The sequence below is a fragment of the Olea europaea genome, chromosome 20 (genome assembly GCF_002742605.1).
Source record: "Olea europaea var. sylvestris chromosome 20, O_europaea_v1, whole genome shotgun sequence".
NCBI classification, from domain to species: Eukaryota; Viridiplantae; Streptophyta; class Magnoliopsida; order Lamiales; family Oleaceae; genus Olea; species Olea europaea.
In genome coordinates, this window is record NC_036256.1 from 3607418 (window position 1) to 3628035 (window position 20618).

The 20618-nt window shown below is 33.3% G+C and overlaps 1 protein-coding gene across 2 annotated transcripts; it reads right to left on the minus strand.

Annotated features, from left to right (window-relative positions):
* Positions 1 to 15892: 15892 nt before the first annotated feature.
* On the minus strand, positions 15893 to 19974 carry LOC111369429. 2 transcript variants are annotated; one of them, XM_022990943.1, is made up of 5 exons: positions 19718 to 19974; positions 18245 to 18322; positions 17278 to 17343; positions 17027 to 17086; positions 15893 to 16953 (listed from the first exon to the last, which is right to left on the minus strand). In XM_022990943.1, exons 1-5 carry the CDS (start codon positions 19862 to 19864, stop codon positions 16189 to 16191), a joined length of 1116 nt encoding a protein of 371 aa, XP_022846711.1. In that variant the 5' UTR covers positions 19865 to 19974; the 3' UTR covers positions 15893 to 16188. The 2 variants fall into 2 exon arrangements, with proteins under 2 accessions (XP_022846711.1, XP_022846710.1); XM_022990942.1 differs by having other exon boundaries at positions 17027 to 17092; positions 19718 to 19973.
* Between the last annotated feature and the right edge of the window lie 644 nt (positions 19975 to 20618).

Below are 20618 nucleotides of genomic sequence, written 5' to 3' on the forward strand. Positions count from 1 at the left end.
TATGGTGTTGAATATTCCTAATAGGAGGTAACTCATTCGGCAATTCATCGGAAGCAAAATCTTCAAATTCTGTTAATATTTCCTGCACCTCGGGAAGAACACTCTCATCTTCTTTATTTGCTGTAAAAAGCCCTTTAACTACAACTGGATAGAAGCAATCAGATTTTCTTACAGACTCCGTAATCTCCTTCTCATTATTTGTAAGTGTAAGGAAACTCTCAGTTCGTTGATGTGTAGACTTCTCCGTCTATTTGAGAGAAATCATAGCAATCTTATGACTGCCCCAAGAAAAGAGTACTATATTATCACGCCCTTTGAGAGTTGAATCCACATCAAACTACCATGGACGACCTAATAGGATATGGCAAGCATCCATGTCTATGATATCACACATAATTTCATCCTTATAATGCTTACCAATGGAAATGGGTGCTTTGCAAGTTTCAGCAACTTGAACAGAAGGACCTCTCTTTACCCAACCAAGTGAATACGGTTTAGGATGGCTTTCAACTGGTAGTTTTCAACAAATTCACCAACTTTTTCGACACAAAGTTTTCACAACTTCCATTATCCACAATCACTTCACACACTTTATTCTTGATAGAACAAAGTGAACGAAAGATGCAATGACATTATCACTCCTCCTTAGGTGATAAAAAGATTCGTTGCAGTACTAAAGTGAGTCTTTCTACTCCTTCCTCCACAGCAAACTCTACTCCAGCATACTCATCCTTCACTTCAGTATCTTCCTCCTCATCTACTGTCTTCGGTTCCACCAAATTGACCTGCTTTCTCTCAAGACAGTTATTGGAACAATGCCCAGGCTTTTGACATCTATAGCAAATTTCTCCCGTGGGCTTAGCATACAAATTTGCATTCTGAGGTGCTCCCCGAGTCTGACTTCTATTCCCAAACCGACCATTGTTGTCAACTTTACTCCTGTTAGGATTGACTGGGGCTTGTTGTGGGGCCTTTCCTTTGTCTAAAGGGGTGGATGATGATGATTCGGTAGGTAAGAGCCTTCTGTATGAAATCATCCTCTTATCAGATTCCATCATCTTCGCTTTCATCGCCATGTTAATGGCTTCCTGCAACGTCCAAATATTCTGCATCCCAATCCTATCTTGAATGGCCACCTTAAAACCACTGGTATACCTGGCTACCTTTCGATTTTCAGATTCTGACAAATTATTCTGTTCCACCAATCGCATAAATTCATTGGTGTAGTCCGACACTGTACGATTCCCCTGTGTGCATCCTAGGTACATTCAATATAAAATCTGTTAGGTAAAAATCGATCCATCAAAAACTACTTCATATTTCTCCAAGTTCGAATCCGACTCTTTCCCTGTCTCCTTCGAGCATTCTACAATTGATCCCACCATACTACTACCGCAGATTTCAAACGTAATGCCACCATCTTAACCATCTTGTCCTCTAAAACATCCATAATTTCAAAGAATCTCTCAACCTCCACCAACCAATCCAAGAAGTCCTAGATCTTCATGTTTCCAAAGAACAGAGGAATGTCTACTTTGATCCAATAATCATCAAAGGTATTTCAATTTTGACGATTAGGATGATGCGGCGGTACTTCGATCTCCTTCTCTGACTCTGATTCATTGTCTTCTACTACGTGCCTTCTATTATTTTCTTTTCGAACTACAGGCTCAGCCACTCGCTCATTATTGATTGCTCGTTGTTCATTCTGCCCATTGTTTTCAGCAACCCGTAGAAGCAATTGACGAATTTCTTTGATTTGGGTAGTGAGATTGTCAATCCGTCCGTTTGTTGCATCTAAATCCGCCCTAGTAATTGGTACATCACCTATGTTTATGAATCAAAGATATAGAGATGGGCCACTTGACGCAGCGAAAGAAATGAATTCAAGCGAAAATCTTAAAAGCAAGTAATTTGGAATCCACCAAATAATAAAGAAAATAAACTCACGAATTTATTAATGAAAGATAATAAAAAAACGAACTAAGCCCTTATTTATAAGGGTTTACATGGAAACGTAGTTTAAAACAACTAAAAGTAATGAAAAAGAAGTTTAATCAAACTAGAATCGTAAAAAAAAATACATCATTTGAATGACTTTCAATAGGAAAAAATAATAATTTAATTGTGTATATTTCTCTTTCCTTTTAACATTTTATATATATATATATATATATATATATATATATATAAATAAAAAATAAACGAATTGACAAAAATAGTGCTAAAACTTTAAAAATCAGTTTTCAAGGCCTAAACGAACTCGAACGTCCGAAATTCAACGTACATCACGGCATAGCGGTGAGTATTGTTCCCCTCGTCATTCTCCTTCCAAAATGGTCTTATGGGACCGATCCGAAATCAAGATTATTTATTTCTATCAGTACTCTTTTTCCAATATACCCTTTATGTCCTACAGCACTTCATTAATAAAATCTATATTCTACAACTAGATAACCCTGAAACATAATTCTACAAGGAGACTCGCGATTATTAAGAGTTTCCATACATAAAGATAGTGTGTAGATCGAATGATTTGGAAATCAATTCTGTTTGGTTGGGCATTTATCAAATGTATGTATTCATTAAACTAAACATTGTTCTTAATAAATCAGATGACGTTGGTTACAAGATTTTTTTTTTCTCTCAGGACTGCGAGTCAAGGTTCAGTTTTTCTTTCGCTTCTTGGTTCTCAACTTCTTCGGGTGAGATTTTATGTTCTCTTATCTATATTTATCCTATTTTCTTAAAAATCAATGAATGGTGTTGGCGCGAAATTTGCAAGCGTACAAAATTTTTGATAAGTAATAATTTAGAGAGTAAAGAGTGTCGTCTCATGAATAATAAACTTAAATTGAATTTACAAATCCGTTATCAAATTTAACAAAAGATGTTTATGTTTAAATTAATTTACTAATTAATTAAGATGTTTTTAATTTAAATATGAGGTGTGTTGGAATTTCAAATCCTTCTATCATTATCTTATTTTCGATTCTCGACCTATGTAACTTTGTGTGATCTATCTATTATTGACAATATATAATCCAATTTTATTTAATTATTCAATGTTTTGAAAATCCGCCCGATCATCAAATTGAAAAAGGTGAAGGGTTAAGGGTCAAAAAGTTTAATCAGGATCGAATAGGAATCGAAACGAATGCAATGTATAAATACAAAAATAATAAAATACTGTGAAAACAATAATTTTTTTTAATTTTCATATTAATAACTCAAAGTAAATCTGTCTTTGTTAATTAGATTCATTATCCTACAATTAGGCTCGATACTTCAAAAACTAAATATCAATATATATTAAAATAGTTTGCTTTGTTAGATTAAAATAGTTTATACTTATAGAAAATGATATCCAGCGTTAATATATTAATCATCAAGTGCAATTTAAGTTAAATTTGAAAATTAAATAAATGAAACGATGAAAGTGGCTAATACAATTTAGTTAGTTGGAATTCAAAATCAAATTATTCAATTAGACAACCATTTGGAAAATGGTTTTGGTAAGCATTTTAACATTTTGTTTATGTTACTATCCCACATTGAAAGCTTATGAAACTACTGAAGAGAACTGCATATATAAAATGTACTATCCCACATTGAAAATTTATGAAATCATTTGAAAGAAATACATTTAGCAGGAGCATGATATCTAATATTTTTCTACGGGCATTTATGTAATTTATGAGGCCCATTCTTTAAGTTGAAAATTTTCAAGCTAAAAAAAATAAAATTAAAGATTGGAAAAACCACAAAAATTGCATTGGTTCATCGATTTATGGTTAAACAGGTTGATTCGGTGGATTCAAAATGATTTTTTCATAATCAAATAACCGAGCATGATTGGCCAGGTTTTGGGCCCAAGTCCCATTTTATTAGTCAAATTGGCTAGGCTGGGCCGATTTTTGATAACACTGTAATTATTTCTCAAAGGTAAAGTTAATAAGGTTGTCAATAGATCGAATTTTGATACGAATATGATGAAACTAATGGGAGATGGATTTAAGGTTTCACTCCGATAACCCGATCGAGATCCGAATCCGATTATCCGTTAACTAAATGAATTAAATATGGATATAAGTCAATCCGATCCGATAACAACTTGATCCAATTTATTATAATAATATATTATATTTTTTATATTATTGCATAATTTATAACACAGTTTTTTCTATTTCGAAAATTGTATTATACTTTACAAGTAGTTTTTTAAATAATAGATAATATTATATAATAGTATAATATTTTTAATTGAAAATTTTGAAGAGATTTAATTTTTTTATTAATTATAATAAGATAAAAATAATAATTAATTTAATGATTAGATTTACTATAGTAATTTGTTTTATAACATAAAAAATTAACAATTAATATGTCAAAAATAATTTACTTTGTTCAAATTGATATTGTTTGTAATTAAAATCTTATTGAAGCTATGATTTTAATGAAAATAATAAAGTAAACTAGTAAACACTTAGAATTGACAAATGATTATGACTAATATTCCACATTGAAAGATCACAAATCATTGGAAGAGGAGAATCCTTTAAAAAGCAAGTATCCCACATTGAAATATCACTAAAACATTCCAAGATTAGTCTCCTTTAAAAAGGAATTAAAGGGAGCATAATTTGGATAAAAAATTGATTTAACCTTCTAATATAGTAAGTGAGCCCATCAAGATAGTTCAAATATTTTTTTAAATAAATAAATAATTAAAAACTTGTTGAGGCTATGTATTTTTTAATGAAAAAATAAATAAAATTTTTATTTTTTTAATTTTTGATTAGGTTACGGATTGAATATTTGATAATATAGCTAATCGGATATGAATTTAACATTCAAATATCTGTCGGATTATCGGATCGAATTTGAGTAGACCTGATCCATTTACAGCTCTAAAAGTTAAAACATATTCTAAGTAATATTTGATCATATATTTAGTTGGAATTCATATGCAAAATAATGTATTCAATTATACGTTATCTAGATGATTGCACACATTATGCATGTTATTCCTAATATATGTTGTCTGTATGTTAATTTTGCAAAGTTCTAAACCTATTATAAACCTCCCAAAATTATAAGAAGGTATTAATTATCTAATTGGTAATCGAGCAATTAAATAATTCAACAAAGCATACAAAATTAATCAAGAATGATAATTAACTAAATTATTTGATTTTTGAATTAAAAATAAACAATAATAAGGCTCATCTTCATTCCAAATAATAATAATAATAATAATAATAATAATAATAATAATAATAATAATAATAATAATAATAAAATTATTATACCATATTTCTATTGGATAAACAATAAGAATAATGAAAAATCATCACCCGAAATATATATATATAAATACAAGAAATATGTGGAAGCAATTTCTCGTTCTTGATCTTTAACCATAAGCCTTGATTCTTAAGTTCTTTATGTAATTTGTCTTGGATTCTTTGCTATGTTTAATTTTCTCTAAAATATGGTGAATTAGGCCCTCGTTCTCGAAAGATTTTATGATATGTTGTGATATGATAGGTTAGAAAGAGAGCCCCTTAATATTAGTCCACATTCTGTACTTGTAGCTGCAGAAAACTAGGTTAAAATCGCATCAATTAATTTTCACAAGACTTTCAATCATAGAAGAGAACTAAATCATGTCCGACTGAAAAGCCACGCAGGCGCATCATATAAATCATTGATCACGCATGGTTTAACAATTTTAGCCTCTTGTTCTACATGCAACTCCATTTACACTCTGTGAACGCATGGTTATAGGCCCTGGACTTCTTCCAAGGTTGATTTAGTCCTTTTTTCATTCAATTTTCTTCATTTGCTTTCTCATTTCATCCAAGACTCCATATGATCTTCGATCATCATTCCTTATTTCGAATCAACTTTTAAATGTTTACAATTTAGTCCTTGAACTTTGAAAACCATTTTTTTGCCAATATTCGTTTCTTTTTTCTATTTTCACATCCAATCACTGAATTTCACCTAAGAAACAAAATATACAAGAAATTAAGCTATATAATTCATTAAAGGTACTATCAAATATTATAATTTACGACATAACTAAGTATATAAATTACACTTATCAAATACCACGAACTTAAATTTATAACGATAAAATGTCTCAACAAGCAAGCACGCAACAACTTTTGGTTAGATAATCCTGCCACTTGTTCAAAATTGAAATCATTGTGTCAAATTTATCAACAGCTTCAAAATCACAATAAAAAATCAATTTCCAACTATCCAATGTAAAGCTGATGTGCATGTGTAAACAATTAAGTAACACATCATGAATTCACAAGTTGCTTCAATTCTCGATCCTCGATGGTTAAATTTTAAATTTCTCTACTCTTGAAATATATACCCCCAAATTCATTCTTTTACTCTTAGTTCAAGGTGTAATATAAGGTTCGATTTATATGCTAATTATTATTTTCTCTAGTTTGAATAAATCTTACTAATTGCAAGTCAATATCTCAACAAATAAGGATTCTATTATATTTTGATTGCTTCACCCTCTAAGACTCAATTAGGCTAATAATCCCTTGTCAAAGATCTAATTCTCTCAAATATGTATTTGGGACTTAATCAATGCTAGTGCATCTTTGTTTCATGCACTTTCTTTTTCATATTCGTTGTGCATATTCTATTTCGTACACTAGTTTGATCCATTCTTAAGTTTTCTTTTAGGGATTTTCAATAGTTGTGCTCATTGGGATCTTTTATAGGGTAGCTTTCACTCATGAATCATGGTAAGTTTTTTTATGCAATGATTATTTCAATATTCTTATTAAACACTCATCTTCAAGAACCAACATCTAATGTAAGATGCTCATCTAATTTTTATCTTATCGATCTTAGACAATTCACACAATAATTTACACACATAAAATCTCTATTCATCTCAATATGTTCCTACAACAATTCAATCACCCCTAAATTATACATAAAATTGTCTAAGGTTGTATAATGTAATGTCTGAATTCCACTATTTCAACCTATCAAGCATGAATCAACCTCACTACTTTATAATGCTAAACTTAATTTACGTGTGCAAATAATATCAAAATTACTTGGATAAGCAAAAATCAATCTATCATAGCCAGTGAGGCTTCTAAAGCCACACAAGCAAGGAAACTAAAAGGGAAAAAGAAAAAATAATCTTTTTGGAATTTTTAAAATTTCAATTTTTTCTACTTTTCTCATTTATAATAAAGCAATAAAATTTTATACATTCAGACAAAAGCAATAAAAATTCAATATTTTTTACCTTCAAACTTAAATTAGACATTGTCCTCAATGTCTTAAAATATCAACAAATAAGCAAAATAAAAAGGCAAATAATGAAATAAGAGACTCCACATGTGTATGTCTAATGTTGGAGGCTAATTTGGAACGAAATTGCTGGAGCTAAATGATCACTTAGCTACGTCATTTTTCTCATCCATTGTTGGTTTGTGTGTTTTCAATTGTCATGTTCCAGAAAAATAAAGAGAAATCTATTGTATAATAATATTGAACAATTCATATTAAGTTCAAACTCATCACCACCTAGAGGATGAAGATACCTAAATTACTATCTAGTACATACAAGCAATAACAGCTACATACTATATTATCTAGAAATAATAATATATAAAAGGGAAGATGATCGAGTTGCCTCATAATAAGTGCTTGTTTGTAATCATTAACTCGTTTATGGTATCTTGAATAGAAAATTTTCAACCTTGCAGCAGCTATACTTGCAGACGTTGCTCGATTCATCTTTGGTCCTCCAAACTTTGAAGTTTTTATATTGGTCATTGATTGCTCCAACTAGTCCACCAACTCCTTTCTTGTAACAATGACTTGCATAATCCACCAGCTGTAGAATTATAGTAGTCTCATTTTGATCTTCCAAACATAAATTCCTGTAAATAGACGATAACATTGCATCTCTTTCAAAAACTTCACAATTGGGAATTTGTAAAATACATCAATAAAAGGAATGTTGAAGTGAAGTTTTCTGAATGCATCTAAGAACATAGCGAGTTGTTTCTCAAACTTCTTGTTCTCAAAACCTTTAAGGAAACATGAATGAATCATCTGCATTGACAGAAACGATTCTATTAACCTATGGACTATTTGAATGTTCTACCTAATTGATTTTTGTTGATTTTTTAAATTGAACCACTTTGTCTTCGCCCATGTTAGGTACCTAAGCATCCTTGATCTCTTTTCTCTATATATTGATCTCTGGTAGTAAAACTCAACTTCTTCTAGTAATAGCTTGAACATGTTCGTCCTCTATACCTCCCAAGAAAAATATCGAATGGATCCCGAAGCCGACGACCAAAGCCCCAGTGAATGACGGCCGTAACTATAACTATCCTAACAGCTAATTTAAAAAGTCACCTACAGACGCTTTACGCCCAATCATTCCGAATAACGCTCGCTTCATAGGGAAATTATCACTGCTTATGGACCCGAACCTGGGTGATCTATCCATGACAATCGTACGGATACGATCCTCATTGTGTATCTTGATTAATTGAATTGTTTCTTTGTGGATTCCTATCTGTTTTTGAAGCCTATGAGGGAATGTGATTGGAGTTGTGGTAGTTTTACGATTTCAATGTGTTAAGTATAAAACTAGCCTTATTTCTTAGCCTAGATCCAACTCCTCTATGCTAGTTATATAAGCTCGTACATGGTAACAAAATTGATTGTGTTATCATCCACAGCTCCGATAGGAAATCAAAGTCAGGGAAAACCACTAGAATTTCAGTAACAACACAAGAAGGGGCCATCATTGGAAGATTTCTTTGTTTAGTGCATCACAAAGATTGACACTATATTGCAAAATTAGCAAGCATCGACTCAAAATTTGGAAAATCATGTAGGCAGGTAGTAGCTGCATTGTCTAACAAAACCCATGGTACCCCACCCATTGACACTAGTTTGTCCATAAAAATTTGGATGATTTCTTCAACTTGAATTATATGTGTCGGAGTAAGGATTGTTATGCTACCTTTGAAAATTTTATGTGTGCTATACCTTGTATGAGTGAAAGCTATAGGACAATTTATAGTTGTATGATTTGTCCTACAGCCTTCACAAATCGATGTAAGTTGGTGCATTATGTGAACTATTTGAGTCAAGGTGTCCATCTTCTCCGTCAATGCACCCATATGGGTTGCTAACATTGATACTCCGTTAATATTTTGAATTCTTGCTATTTTTCTCGATGTCTGCCTATCGAATGGCTATATAGCCTAATTTTCTACTATTTTTTCATAAAGGTCATAAGCATCATTAGTTTGCATCTTTATCACTGATCCACCTATTGAAGCATCGATTGGTATTCAGGCAATAAGCTTGAATAGAATAAATAGATCTAGGACTGTATAGGAACGTCTAAGTTGGGCATTTTCAAACTAGTTTCTTGAACCTTTTTTCCATCTTCTGGATAACTCTCAAGGTCCTTTTGCTTAAAAGTGCGAAATCTCATTTTTTATCTAAAGGACTCGAGATGGTGGAAACAACTTCTTTTGTTATTCTTCAAAGTGTGAGGAAATAAATGCATTCCAAAGCATCGATTGACATTCTTCCATGCTTGACAACTCCACATAATAATAGGAAAACTGAAATGTTAGTGGATTTTCTTATGCCTTCTCAAAAAATCTGATGTCTTGGTAGTACTAGAAGAGATTTATGACATCTGACTAGGATAAAAATTTGCTTGCACAAACAGAGGATATATTATACCAATTGGATATGAACTGAAATGGAAATCAAATAAATCCCAGATTATATACGACTATCGTTGGCAACTATTCTTGATTGAATCGACTATATTGGCAAAGCAGGTGGTAACGGATTTTTTAACCCGACTTTTGACAATGTTAATTTTCATTTCTCTTTTAATCTCCGTTCTCTTCTTCTTAGTCTAAAGTTCCATTGAATTTCGAGATCTGACTGCAGGTCGATTTTGACAAAAATATTCTTCTTCATCCCAATACAAAGAAATTTAGCCTAATATGTTTCTAATGATGAAACAAAAATAATAAAAAATCATTACCCGAAATATATATTAATGCATGATATATGTTGAAGCAATTTCTTGTTCTTGTTCTTGATCTTTAATCCCAAGGCTAGATTCTCAAGTTCTTGATGTAATTTGCCTTGGATTTGTTGCTAGGTTCTATCTTGTCTCCAAATATGATCAATTGACACCTTATTCTTGCAAACTTTTATGATATGATGTGATATATTAGGTTAGAGAGAACCTTTTAGTGTTACAACTTTTGTACTTATAGCCATTAAAAATGAGGTTAAAATTGCATCAAAATTGATTTTTATAGAGTTACAATCAAGGAAATTGAATCTCATCTGATCGAAAAGTCATGTGCATGCATGGTATAAACCATTGCTCATGCATGGTTTAGCAATTTCAACCTCGAGTTGCAAATTTTGGGATTGCGTACGCAATCCATTTAAACGGGTGCAAAGGCATGGGACCAACTGCTAGTTGTCTTGAACTTCTTCCATTGTTGATTTGGTCATTTTTCATGCAAATCTCATCAAAAAAAAATCCCAATTGTGTCGTAATTTCCATTTTTGGAATGGAAGATGTTGTGCGGAATAGAAGATCACCAAAGTGTTTTCAGGGCTCAATTTCCTCCTTTGGATCGACACCTCAAACCAATCAAACTCAAACCCAAACCTCCTTCAATAGTTCCTCCACCTACGGTTGCCACAAGTCACCCACTTAGAAGACCACACAGGTAGATGAGATCACACAGAAGTTAACCACAAATGTAGTAAAAATAGGTAAATCGAGAGTGGGTAGAGAAGACACAAAGAGACTTAGGTAGCCGCATTCGTTCTCACAAAGAGGCAGAGGAGTGAAAATCATATGTAACCAAGTAAAGAATGGATGGTTAATGGGCCAATAGCACAACACATGATTAAATGGGTGGATACCTTCAATAGCTGTCCAGGTGAGTAAAGTGGGCCATGATCAGATCTAATTTAGATTAGGCCGTTTCAAATGACTCAAACAATATGGGTCGGGTCAATTAATTTATGTGTCGATCCAACATTCAGTTATATGGCCTATGCCGACTGAAAAATAAACCCGAGTTATATTATAGCTCAAGAGGTCGTTTGACAACAATTTGCCTAACCCTACATTGGCGTCAAAAGACCTACAAAGAAAATATTGTCACTTGTTAGTAATGCTTCCAACTTAAGGGATCAATAAAATTGAAAATTAGTTATCTTCACTGATGTTTAGAAGATTCTTGCAACTTCTAAGTTTCACCAATGGTAGCACTTTAGTGCCCATGTCTGAAGGATTATATATATTGTGTATGTATCAAGTCTTACCACTTCTATTGACACGATGTCTCTAATGAAATGTAGTCTAACATTAATGTGCTTGGTGCTTTCGTGAAAAATAGAATCTTTACATAGATATATAGACGACTGACTATCCGAATATACTAACACATAATCATCTAGAACACAGAGTTCATGCAGCAAACCTCTAAGCTACAAAGCTTCTTTAATTGCTTCACTGGTAGCAATATATTCTGATTCGATTGTGGATAGTGTAACTATGTATTGTAATTGTGACTTTCAACAAATGCAAGAGTTAGACAACATAAACACATATGAAGAAGTAGATTTTCTATTATCTCTAACCCCCGAATAGTCAACATCTACAAACCCTTTTAATTTCACACCTTTATTAACACCAAACTTTAGACCTACATCATTAGTTCCCTTTAAACACCTTAGCATCCATTTTAAGGCTTCTTAGTGATCAGAACCTGGAGAAGACATATACTTACTAAGAGTACTAACCGCAAAGGCTAAATTCAATCTGGTGCAAACCATCAAATACATGATAGATCCAATCACATTAGAATATAGAATCTTACTCATGTATCCTATTTTTTTCTCATTACATGACACTTGGACTTTAGACAACACAAAATGGTTAGCTAAAGGTAGTGTAACAGGTTTGCACTCTTGCATGTCAAATATTTTTTAACACCTTTGAAACATTGAAACATATGAGGATTGATGCAAAAACAAAATAGAATTTGACTTTTCTCTTTCAATTTCCATAACTAAGATTCTTGTAGCTTTACCTAGAGCTTTCATGTCAAATTAGCCATTCAACTTTGTTTTTATCTTGCTTATCCATTTAAGCGATGAACCAACTAAGAACATATCATCCATCTATACAATGAGAACACATAATTGTTATTTGCATCATCATATTGGAAGCATAGGCAGTAGTCAAACTTACTCCTTTGAAACGCTATAGTGAGTACAAAAGAATCAAATCTTTTATACCACTGTTTAGATTATTGTTTTAAGCTATATAGGAATCTTTTCAAGAAACACACATGATCAGGTTTTAGTTTATCTTAAAGACCTTTAGGTTGATTCACAAAGATTTGCTCATCAAGTTCACCATGTAAAAAAAACAACTTTTTACATCAAGTTATTCAAGTTCCCAGTCAAAATGTACAACTAATGCAAGCATAATACTAATAGTAGTATACTTAACAATATGTGAAAAAAATTTATTATCATCAACACCTTCCTTTTGTGTGCGCCCTTCTTAACCTTAAAAACCCACTTAGAAACAACAGTAGATTTATTCTTAGTTCCAAGTACTAATTCCCAAGTTGAATTCTTTTCTAAAGTGCTCATCTCCTCTTTCATTGACATAAATCACTCTTTTGATTGTTCACTTTTCATCACTTTTCATTAACCCCTTTTTGGCTTTTATCTCATAACCTGTAACCCTCAACGCCCTTAGGGTAACCTAGAAAAACATATTTTCTAGCTTTAGGTTCAAGCTTTCCCTCACTTTGATGGGAAAGAGCAACGCAGCCAAAAGTTCTAATCATAGAATAATCAATTAGTTTATCAAACCATTTTTCACGAGGAGTATCACCATTCAATGTAGTAGATGAAGTCAAATTAATCAAATAACAAGCACTCATAACAGTTTCACCCAAAAAGACTTGGGGACACCAAAACTTATCATCATGCAACGCACTTTATCAAGTATGGTTCTATCCATCCTTTTAACTATCCCCATTTTGTTGGGGAGTATAAAGAACAATTTTATGCCTTGTTATTATATTTTCTTTATAAATATTATCAAATTCAGTATTATAAAACTTTAGGCCATTATCTATTCTCAAATATTTAATCCTCTTACCAATTTGATTTTCTTCTTGTCTTGTGCAATTATTAAAGTATGAAAAGTATCAGACTTATCTTTTAAAAGTTAAACATGCACTTTTCTTGTATAATCATCAATGATAGACAAGAAATAACTATTTTCACCCGAGCTGTGATTGCTAGCAGGACCCCACAGATCTGAATGCACATATTCAAGCATGCCTTTAATTTTATGAAAACTCATGGAGAAGAAAGATCTATAATGTTTATCAAGCACACAGTAATTACAAAAAGACAAATGAAACGCATAATCATTACCAAAAGCACCACTTTCGCTAAGAAGTTTAAGACCCTTAATAACTATATGTACAAGTCTATTGCGTCATTTTATGTATGTAATCGACCTTAGCAGAATAGATAAGGGAATCTAGACCCCTTATCACTTCTCCAATAGTAATATAAATATAATTTCTCTTAATTCCCTTAATGGAAACAAGAGCACCCTTAATCAATTTTAAAACTCTATTTCTAATTTTACTAGCGAAGTTGGCCTTTTCAAGTCTCCCTACTGAAATCGAGTTTAGGGACAATTCAAGAATATATCTAACATCTTTTAAAGTATACGCAAAACTAGTGTCGAAGACTTGTAGTCATATACACTTCACCCTCATCAATATTGGGAGTCGACAACACATTTACTTTATTTCTTTCTTTTTCCTTCAACTTACCTTTCTCCTTATAGCAATCTTTTATAAAATGTCTCATGTTTCCACAATCATAACATTTTCTAACCTTAGTTCTATATTTTGATTTAGACATATCCTTGCCCTTCTTGTTACTTCAATTACTACTTGACTCGCCACCACAATGAAGTCCTTCATGGCTATTTTGCTTAAATTGAGTTCTACCCCTTACCATGTGAATCTCACCGCCTTTCTTATCCTGTCTTTCAGCTTTAATCTCCATCTCCTTACTCTTGAGAGAATCTATGACAATTCAAGTGTCAAAGTGTCCCTATCATACTTGATCGCATTTTTAACTTCTCTATAAGTGTTAGGAATTGAATTAAACAGAATTATAGCTTTATAGGTTTCTGACATCGTCTCTTCACAGTTAACAATATATTGGACAAATTTGTTAACACGTCTAAATTGTTATCAAAATATTTTGAACGATCCATTTTAAAAATGAAAAAAATGATCAAGCAAGTAAAGCTTGTTTGGAGTAGATTTGAGCAAATACAAGTCCTCTAATTTTTTTCCAATGTTCTTTTGTAGTTTTCAATTTACTCACTTTTCTCAAAATGACGTCGGACAAGTGTAAAATAACTAAAGTATAAGCAAGCTCATTAGCTTCTTCTTTTTGTTCTTTTAAAAAATCACCAGAAAAATTGCCTTCAATGACTTTTGAAACTTTTTGTTGGACAAAATACCTCTCATCTTTTGTTGTCATATAGAAAAGTCACTCTTTCCGTTAAAAATTCTCAAATCAAAATTGTGAGTTGTCATTTTTATAAATCGATTAAAAAATGCACAAAATCCGAATCAAGCCACACAAAAATAGTCCTAGGGTCATAGACAATACACACCATTCTAAATTTTCAGGATTTCATTAGATTCGCGATCTTAAATCAAGGGAATGTTCGAAACTGGTAAGGTCTAAGTATTCTAACAAAATTAAGACAATGAGGAATGTCAAACAAAACAATTTCAACCACAGCAATCCTACACAGACAGAGTATACCACGAAGATAATAAATGGATCTTATCAAAAAAACAAAGTAATGTTCCTAATTTCTAGCACAAGCAATAGTTACTCCACACGGTAACTCCAAATCCTATTGTCATCCCACACGATGATGCGCTAGTATAGAAATTTAACCAAGATAAGCCAATTTACCAGAGCGGACACATCTAAAGTCGGTAAAATCTAGAGATGCGAATCTACTGCTCTAGGGCCACCACTATTTGCTCTAAAGATTCAACAAATATATATCAATGCAATTGTCCAATGATTGTAAAACGAGCACCCCAGGGCAAAATCATCCAAGTTTTTCTGCGTAACTTGAAACACGAAACAAACAATATTAGTACGTTCAGGAAATCAAAATAAGTAAACTGCCAGTACAAAACTCGTCGAGAATAGCCGTCACGTGCCACCACCAAAGAGCCACGCGCCTCCACCGATCCCCGCCACCACCCACCACACAAGGAAGAGCGCCTCCACCTACTAGCTCTGGGTATGGTCTTGGTTTTTCCGACTTTCATTGCAATGAAACAGAGTTTGTTGGAATGGATTTCGATTATCTAACTAATCTGAATGACAGGAAAAAGGTTTCACGGAGTTAAGGAAAGGGTTCGAGCAATATACAATATAATATGAATTGAGTAAAGGACAAGTACGAGCTTTTACAAGCCTTCACCCCAAAAATAAGTTTCCCACCACCCGAGTGGATGTAATGAAAAATTCATGTAATGCCTGTTTGGTACATGGACTCAAAAGGATCGTATAGGACAAATGACATCTTTCTTCTTTAATCAAGTCCAGTAATATCAAGCTAGCACAATGTACATATCCCAAAAGCTCAGTAATATCAAAAGACATAGTCAACAAAAAATGCAGCAGTAACATTCATGCAACCAAGTAATGGCAAAATTAACATGATCAAATCAAGTCAGTAGTAATCCTAGGATCTATATGATAATTAAGTGGCACACAAACACTTGATATTGAGATCGTCAAATGAAATCCATGGTTACATTCAAAATTAAGTGGTCCGGCAGAGTAGTAATCTAGCTCACAAAGTGCCTAACCTGAACTTCTCCGTGAATATAACTACCAAAATATGCATGATCCTGAATAGTAATGCCTATGATCTCCACGGATTCAAAACAGAAAACCTTGACTAGAAATTTAAGTGCCGTGCTCACGGATAAGCAACATCATCCCTCAGCCTATTTGGATCCTGATCTACTCCAACATTACTCGGGATCCCTTGTGATGAAAATGAGTATTACTTAGCTTAATCAATTCCTTCCTCCTCCTCCTCGCCACAGCTGAGGCATTAGCATTTCCAGGCTTCTTACTAGAGAGTATAACTGGTTTGAGGTATTTGGCTGATAAGTCCTGTGCGGCACATCTAGTGGCAGATGGAACAGCTTCGACTTTAGTGTTGTATAACTGGGAACTTTTACTCGGTCCAGGACTCGTGACAGATTTTGTAAAACTCTGTCTTGAGGGCATAAGGTGGTTTGTAGCGATATTTTCCATAGAGTTAGAAGCTTCAGATTTCATTTTCTGGGATGATGTTAACTCATAGTTCTGATCAGAATGTGTCCCAGTTTCTGAACACGAAGGATTGCTGTTGGGACCTATCATAGAATGAAGTGTAGTACTCGCTGTGTGAAAAGGAGACAACAGAGGTAAGGGCACTACTAACAAGGAAGTTCCTTGTTTCTTGATCTGAGTGGCATGTTCTTGATCTTGAAATGAACCTAATATACCATCCCGCAAGGGAATAGGAAATTGAGATGAAATTGTGATATCAGAGTGAGAGGAACCTTGTATCCCGAATGCATTATCTGAAGGTGGAACAATGGCTGGCCAAAGGTAAGGCGAAACAGAAGGGTAGTTGTAAGGGAAAGTAAGAATGTTTGTAGGCTTAGAGATAGATACTTGAACCGACTTCTTCAACTCTTTTTCAAATTCTGCTTCTTCTGCCTCTATTTTACCCTCCTGTGATTCGAAGGGCGTGTCAGTGCGGAACATACTTCCACAAACAAGACAGTTAATCTTCAATATGCCTTACCTTTGCTTTGAGGCATTCATTTATGTTTTTTAAGTGATCGAGCTCCTTCACCACCATCTCCTTCTCCTTCCGAAAATTGTCACAAACAATCATGAACAGTGAAATTTAAAACGATGATCAAATACTTCTTTATAACCAAGAAAAACGTAAAGAAAGAATAAACGTCATGCATCAATAGATACTGTTATGCTATTACGGAGCCTAATTACATACTGAAAAGTATGTGAACTGAAGAAAGTCGTTCCACCTACCTTGTTCAAATTCTCTCTCTCCAGTGACAGATTAGCTGCTTTTCTGTTTAATTCTGCGTAAGTAGCCTAATCAAAGGAAAGAAAAATATAATGAGTGAAGATATTTATAAACTTTATACAAGACATTTTCTCAATTCTCAGTATTTTTAATCTTCACAAATGAAGGGTGGATCAGGGTAGGCTGAAGAGAAGAACACAAATTCTATAGGTGAAAATCTAAAAACTCCGAAAATTCTTAAGCAGTTGGAAACAAAATAAGTTGTCTGTCAAAACTTGCTTATTTAGCCTCATTTGGAGGTAGTTTGCTAACATCTGTAAACGCACCCATGAATCTTTTTTTCCTGGTTTGCTTTTACATCCATTGAAATAATACAAAATTAAATTTACTTTCAACTACTTTGTTCACATCTCGAAGATCTTAATCTCAGGGAAGCATTTTTACCTCTGCGTCGACAAATACATATATATAAACAACTGCGTGATATCACATTCAAAATAACGAAATGACCACTAAAAATGTATGTTTTATTTGTCATAATATCCAAGCATTGAATCCATTAGCATCAATATGCCCTTCGTACAAGGGCGAAGCCAATACCTGACAAGCCCCTGAAGTTGCCCGTGTTGGGTCCGTCGGAATTTTTTTTTCCTTATATTGAGGTGGCCTCTAGATAGCCGTATGTGCTCACTTAGATTCCTAAATCCCCCACTGCCTTCGTATCTCTTATTTTCCGAACATAAGATAAGTGCATTTTCATGTTTGGGAAGTTATTTATAAACGGTTTCAATTATAAATAGATAAAAATGAATTGTGACAAGTAGGTAGTATTTGTGGATCATGGGGATAAAAAGTGTCTCGAATGACATGAGCTAAACATCCATGATTAATAGTTATTAACTTATACATCGATGAATGAATATTAGATCTATAAGAATAATATTTGACTGGATGGTAGACAAAGCTCACCTCTCTCCGGCGAATTGTCTTCCTAGCAAACTCTCTATTTGCTAAGATACGATGCCGCCTTTGTGCTTCCTTCTCAGCCTGATTGGCATAACAAGATTGAATAAAGAAACATATAATGTGATAAAATCAAAGAGAGAGACAAAATGTTCTTAGACTGGATATGTTTTGATGGGATGTAGTTTCAACTCCTTACTCAGTCATTACAGAGTTCACTAACAAAGAAAGTGTATGTTCTGTCCTACTACACAAACATTGCTCTCGAGCTGAGCCATGCTGACCTCGGTATTTATCAAAACAACTAATGCAAACAAAATTTTATGAAAAGCACAGATTCCACATGCCAGCCCAAGCCAAACCACCTCAAAACCAGACAATGCAGCCAGAATTACTCCTTCAGCTCAAGCCCTGCACAAAGTAGCTAGGGTGACGTGACGTTGTTGTGAAAAATAGCATCCTGCATATATTTAATTGAATGAAATTGTCTTGCTTATGTAATAGAACAGATCACTGGTCAGAATCTGCATAGTGGCCTCAAATTCCCACTTCCCAGAAACAAATACCAACAGAAATATATAGTTCCTGAAGAATTAATAAATAGTTAATACAGTATTGCCAACCATTTAATGCACTATCAAGTATTTTCTTATTCCGCTTTATAACCATACAACTTAACGTCCTGTTGGCAAGGTTTTTGAAAACTCAAAAGTTGCTTGTGAGACTAAAAAGCTGTTTTTGAATGTGTTCGGATAATTTTCTGAAAGTAATTTATCTATTTAGAAGAAATTGATTTTAAGTAGCTGCCTTAAGATGTCCCTTTACTTTCTCGCGAAGGACTGGAGCTCCTAGCACCCGGAGGAGCAAAGCTCATTTTCCTCTCATGAAAAACCGACACTTCTCCATCCCAGAAAGCGGAGTTACTTCTTGAATCTTTAAAGAGAGAACCCCATTAACCAGACAAGCTGGAGGAGACAAGATACCTTATAGAGCGAATGAAAAAAATTCAACCTCCTTCGACCATTACCTCCTCATCTTCCTACTTATAAACCACACATCTTTTGATAACAAAGATTTCAGGAAATGAGTATCGTACCTCCATATCATATTAAGCCACGCTGAGACATACCTTACCTAGACCTATCTAAGCACAAAGGGGAAGGTCTTCTTTTTTGATATTCAATCAAGAGAAACCCACTCAAATAAGCTCCTCTACGAGCAGGAGAAGCTCTACCAAACGGACCCTATGTGCTTTTTTAGCAAATACTGGAAGTTTATCAACATAATAAACAAGATAAGATTTTAACTTCTTGTTAAGATCCCAATTCGTGGATGAATGTGTAATTTTTGTGGAATTGTCAGAAAAGGAATTTAACGCAAAAATATGTGCCTATTCAGTAAGTAACCTTAAGACAAACAACATATTCAACAAAACACCATGCAAAATCTCCTTTTCACTATGAAAGACCGGTTAAAAACCTCAAGAGAGGAAATCTCAGTCTTCCCTCGCTGACTCTGTCGTCTGGAACCCAAAGCGCCGCCGCGCACGGTGGAGTTCGAAGCCATAGCTTCGGCAGCCTCCAACTTATACATCACCATTTGACCATCACAAAGCATGGTATCCATATTTGTTTGTATTCCATTTGCTACAAATTAACACTTCTGATATAGATTTTGAGTTTGGGGAATGCGAACAGATACCTTGCACTTGAAGAAAGAGACAGAAATGAGAGAAGAGTCACACTTGAGTCACACGTGTAATGCCAATTCATGCAACACATTTTCTAACTAAGAAAATTTGGGATTATGGCTCGCCACGTGTCCTTAACATCGCAGCGTTCTCATATGCTCATTTTGAACAAAAGGCTTCATTTTATTTTTTATTTTTTAATGTTGTCTATGAGTCTCTCTCTCCAATTTTTCCCGTTTGAGTAACGTGATTTTAAAAAAATACATTCTTAAATAGTATTTTGATATCATTTTAATCATATATTTTTTAATAAAATAATATTACATACAAATTTAAATTTTTTTTTTATTTTTTAACCATACATTTCTCATCAATACACTATTCAAAAATGTATTCTTATGAGAAGAATGGGGCTCAAACAAGGGCTTAATTCAAATTACAAGTATTTATCTATATTAAATTGTTTTTAAAAAAAAAATTAAGCTCAAGAGAGGAACATTTGATCTAATCCAAATTTAATAAATCGAGAAAATTTGGAATTAAAGACAAATATTAACTATGTGTTATCATAGTACCTTTATTCACTATGGGACAAGTATAATGTTTTATTGATCTATAGTTACTTATTCATTAATCTTTGCTCGTATTATATTTTTGAAAATTCTAATCCCATTGTTGACCCCAAAAAGT

Excerpts from the sequence above, each read along its gene's own strand:
- LOC111369429 (XM_022990942.1), bottom strand. The coding sequence starts at position 19,864 with ATGGATACCATGCTTTGTGATGGTCAAATGGTGATGTATAAGTTGGAG. Across the intron at positions 18,323-19,717 it reads CTGAGATTTCCTCTCTTGAG|GCTGAGAAGGAAGCACAAAG; the intron begins GTTTTTAACCGG and ends TATGCCAATCAG. Across the intron at positions 17,344-18,244 it reads AGACAATTCGCCGGAGAGAG|GCTACTTACGCAGAATTAAA; the intron begins GTGAGCTTTGTC and ends TCCTTTGATTAG.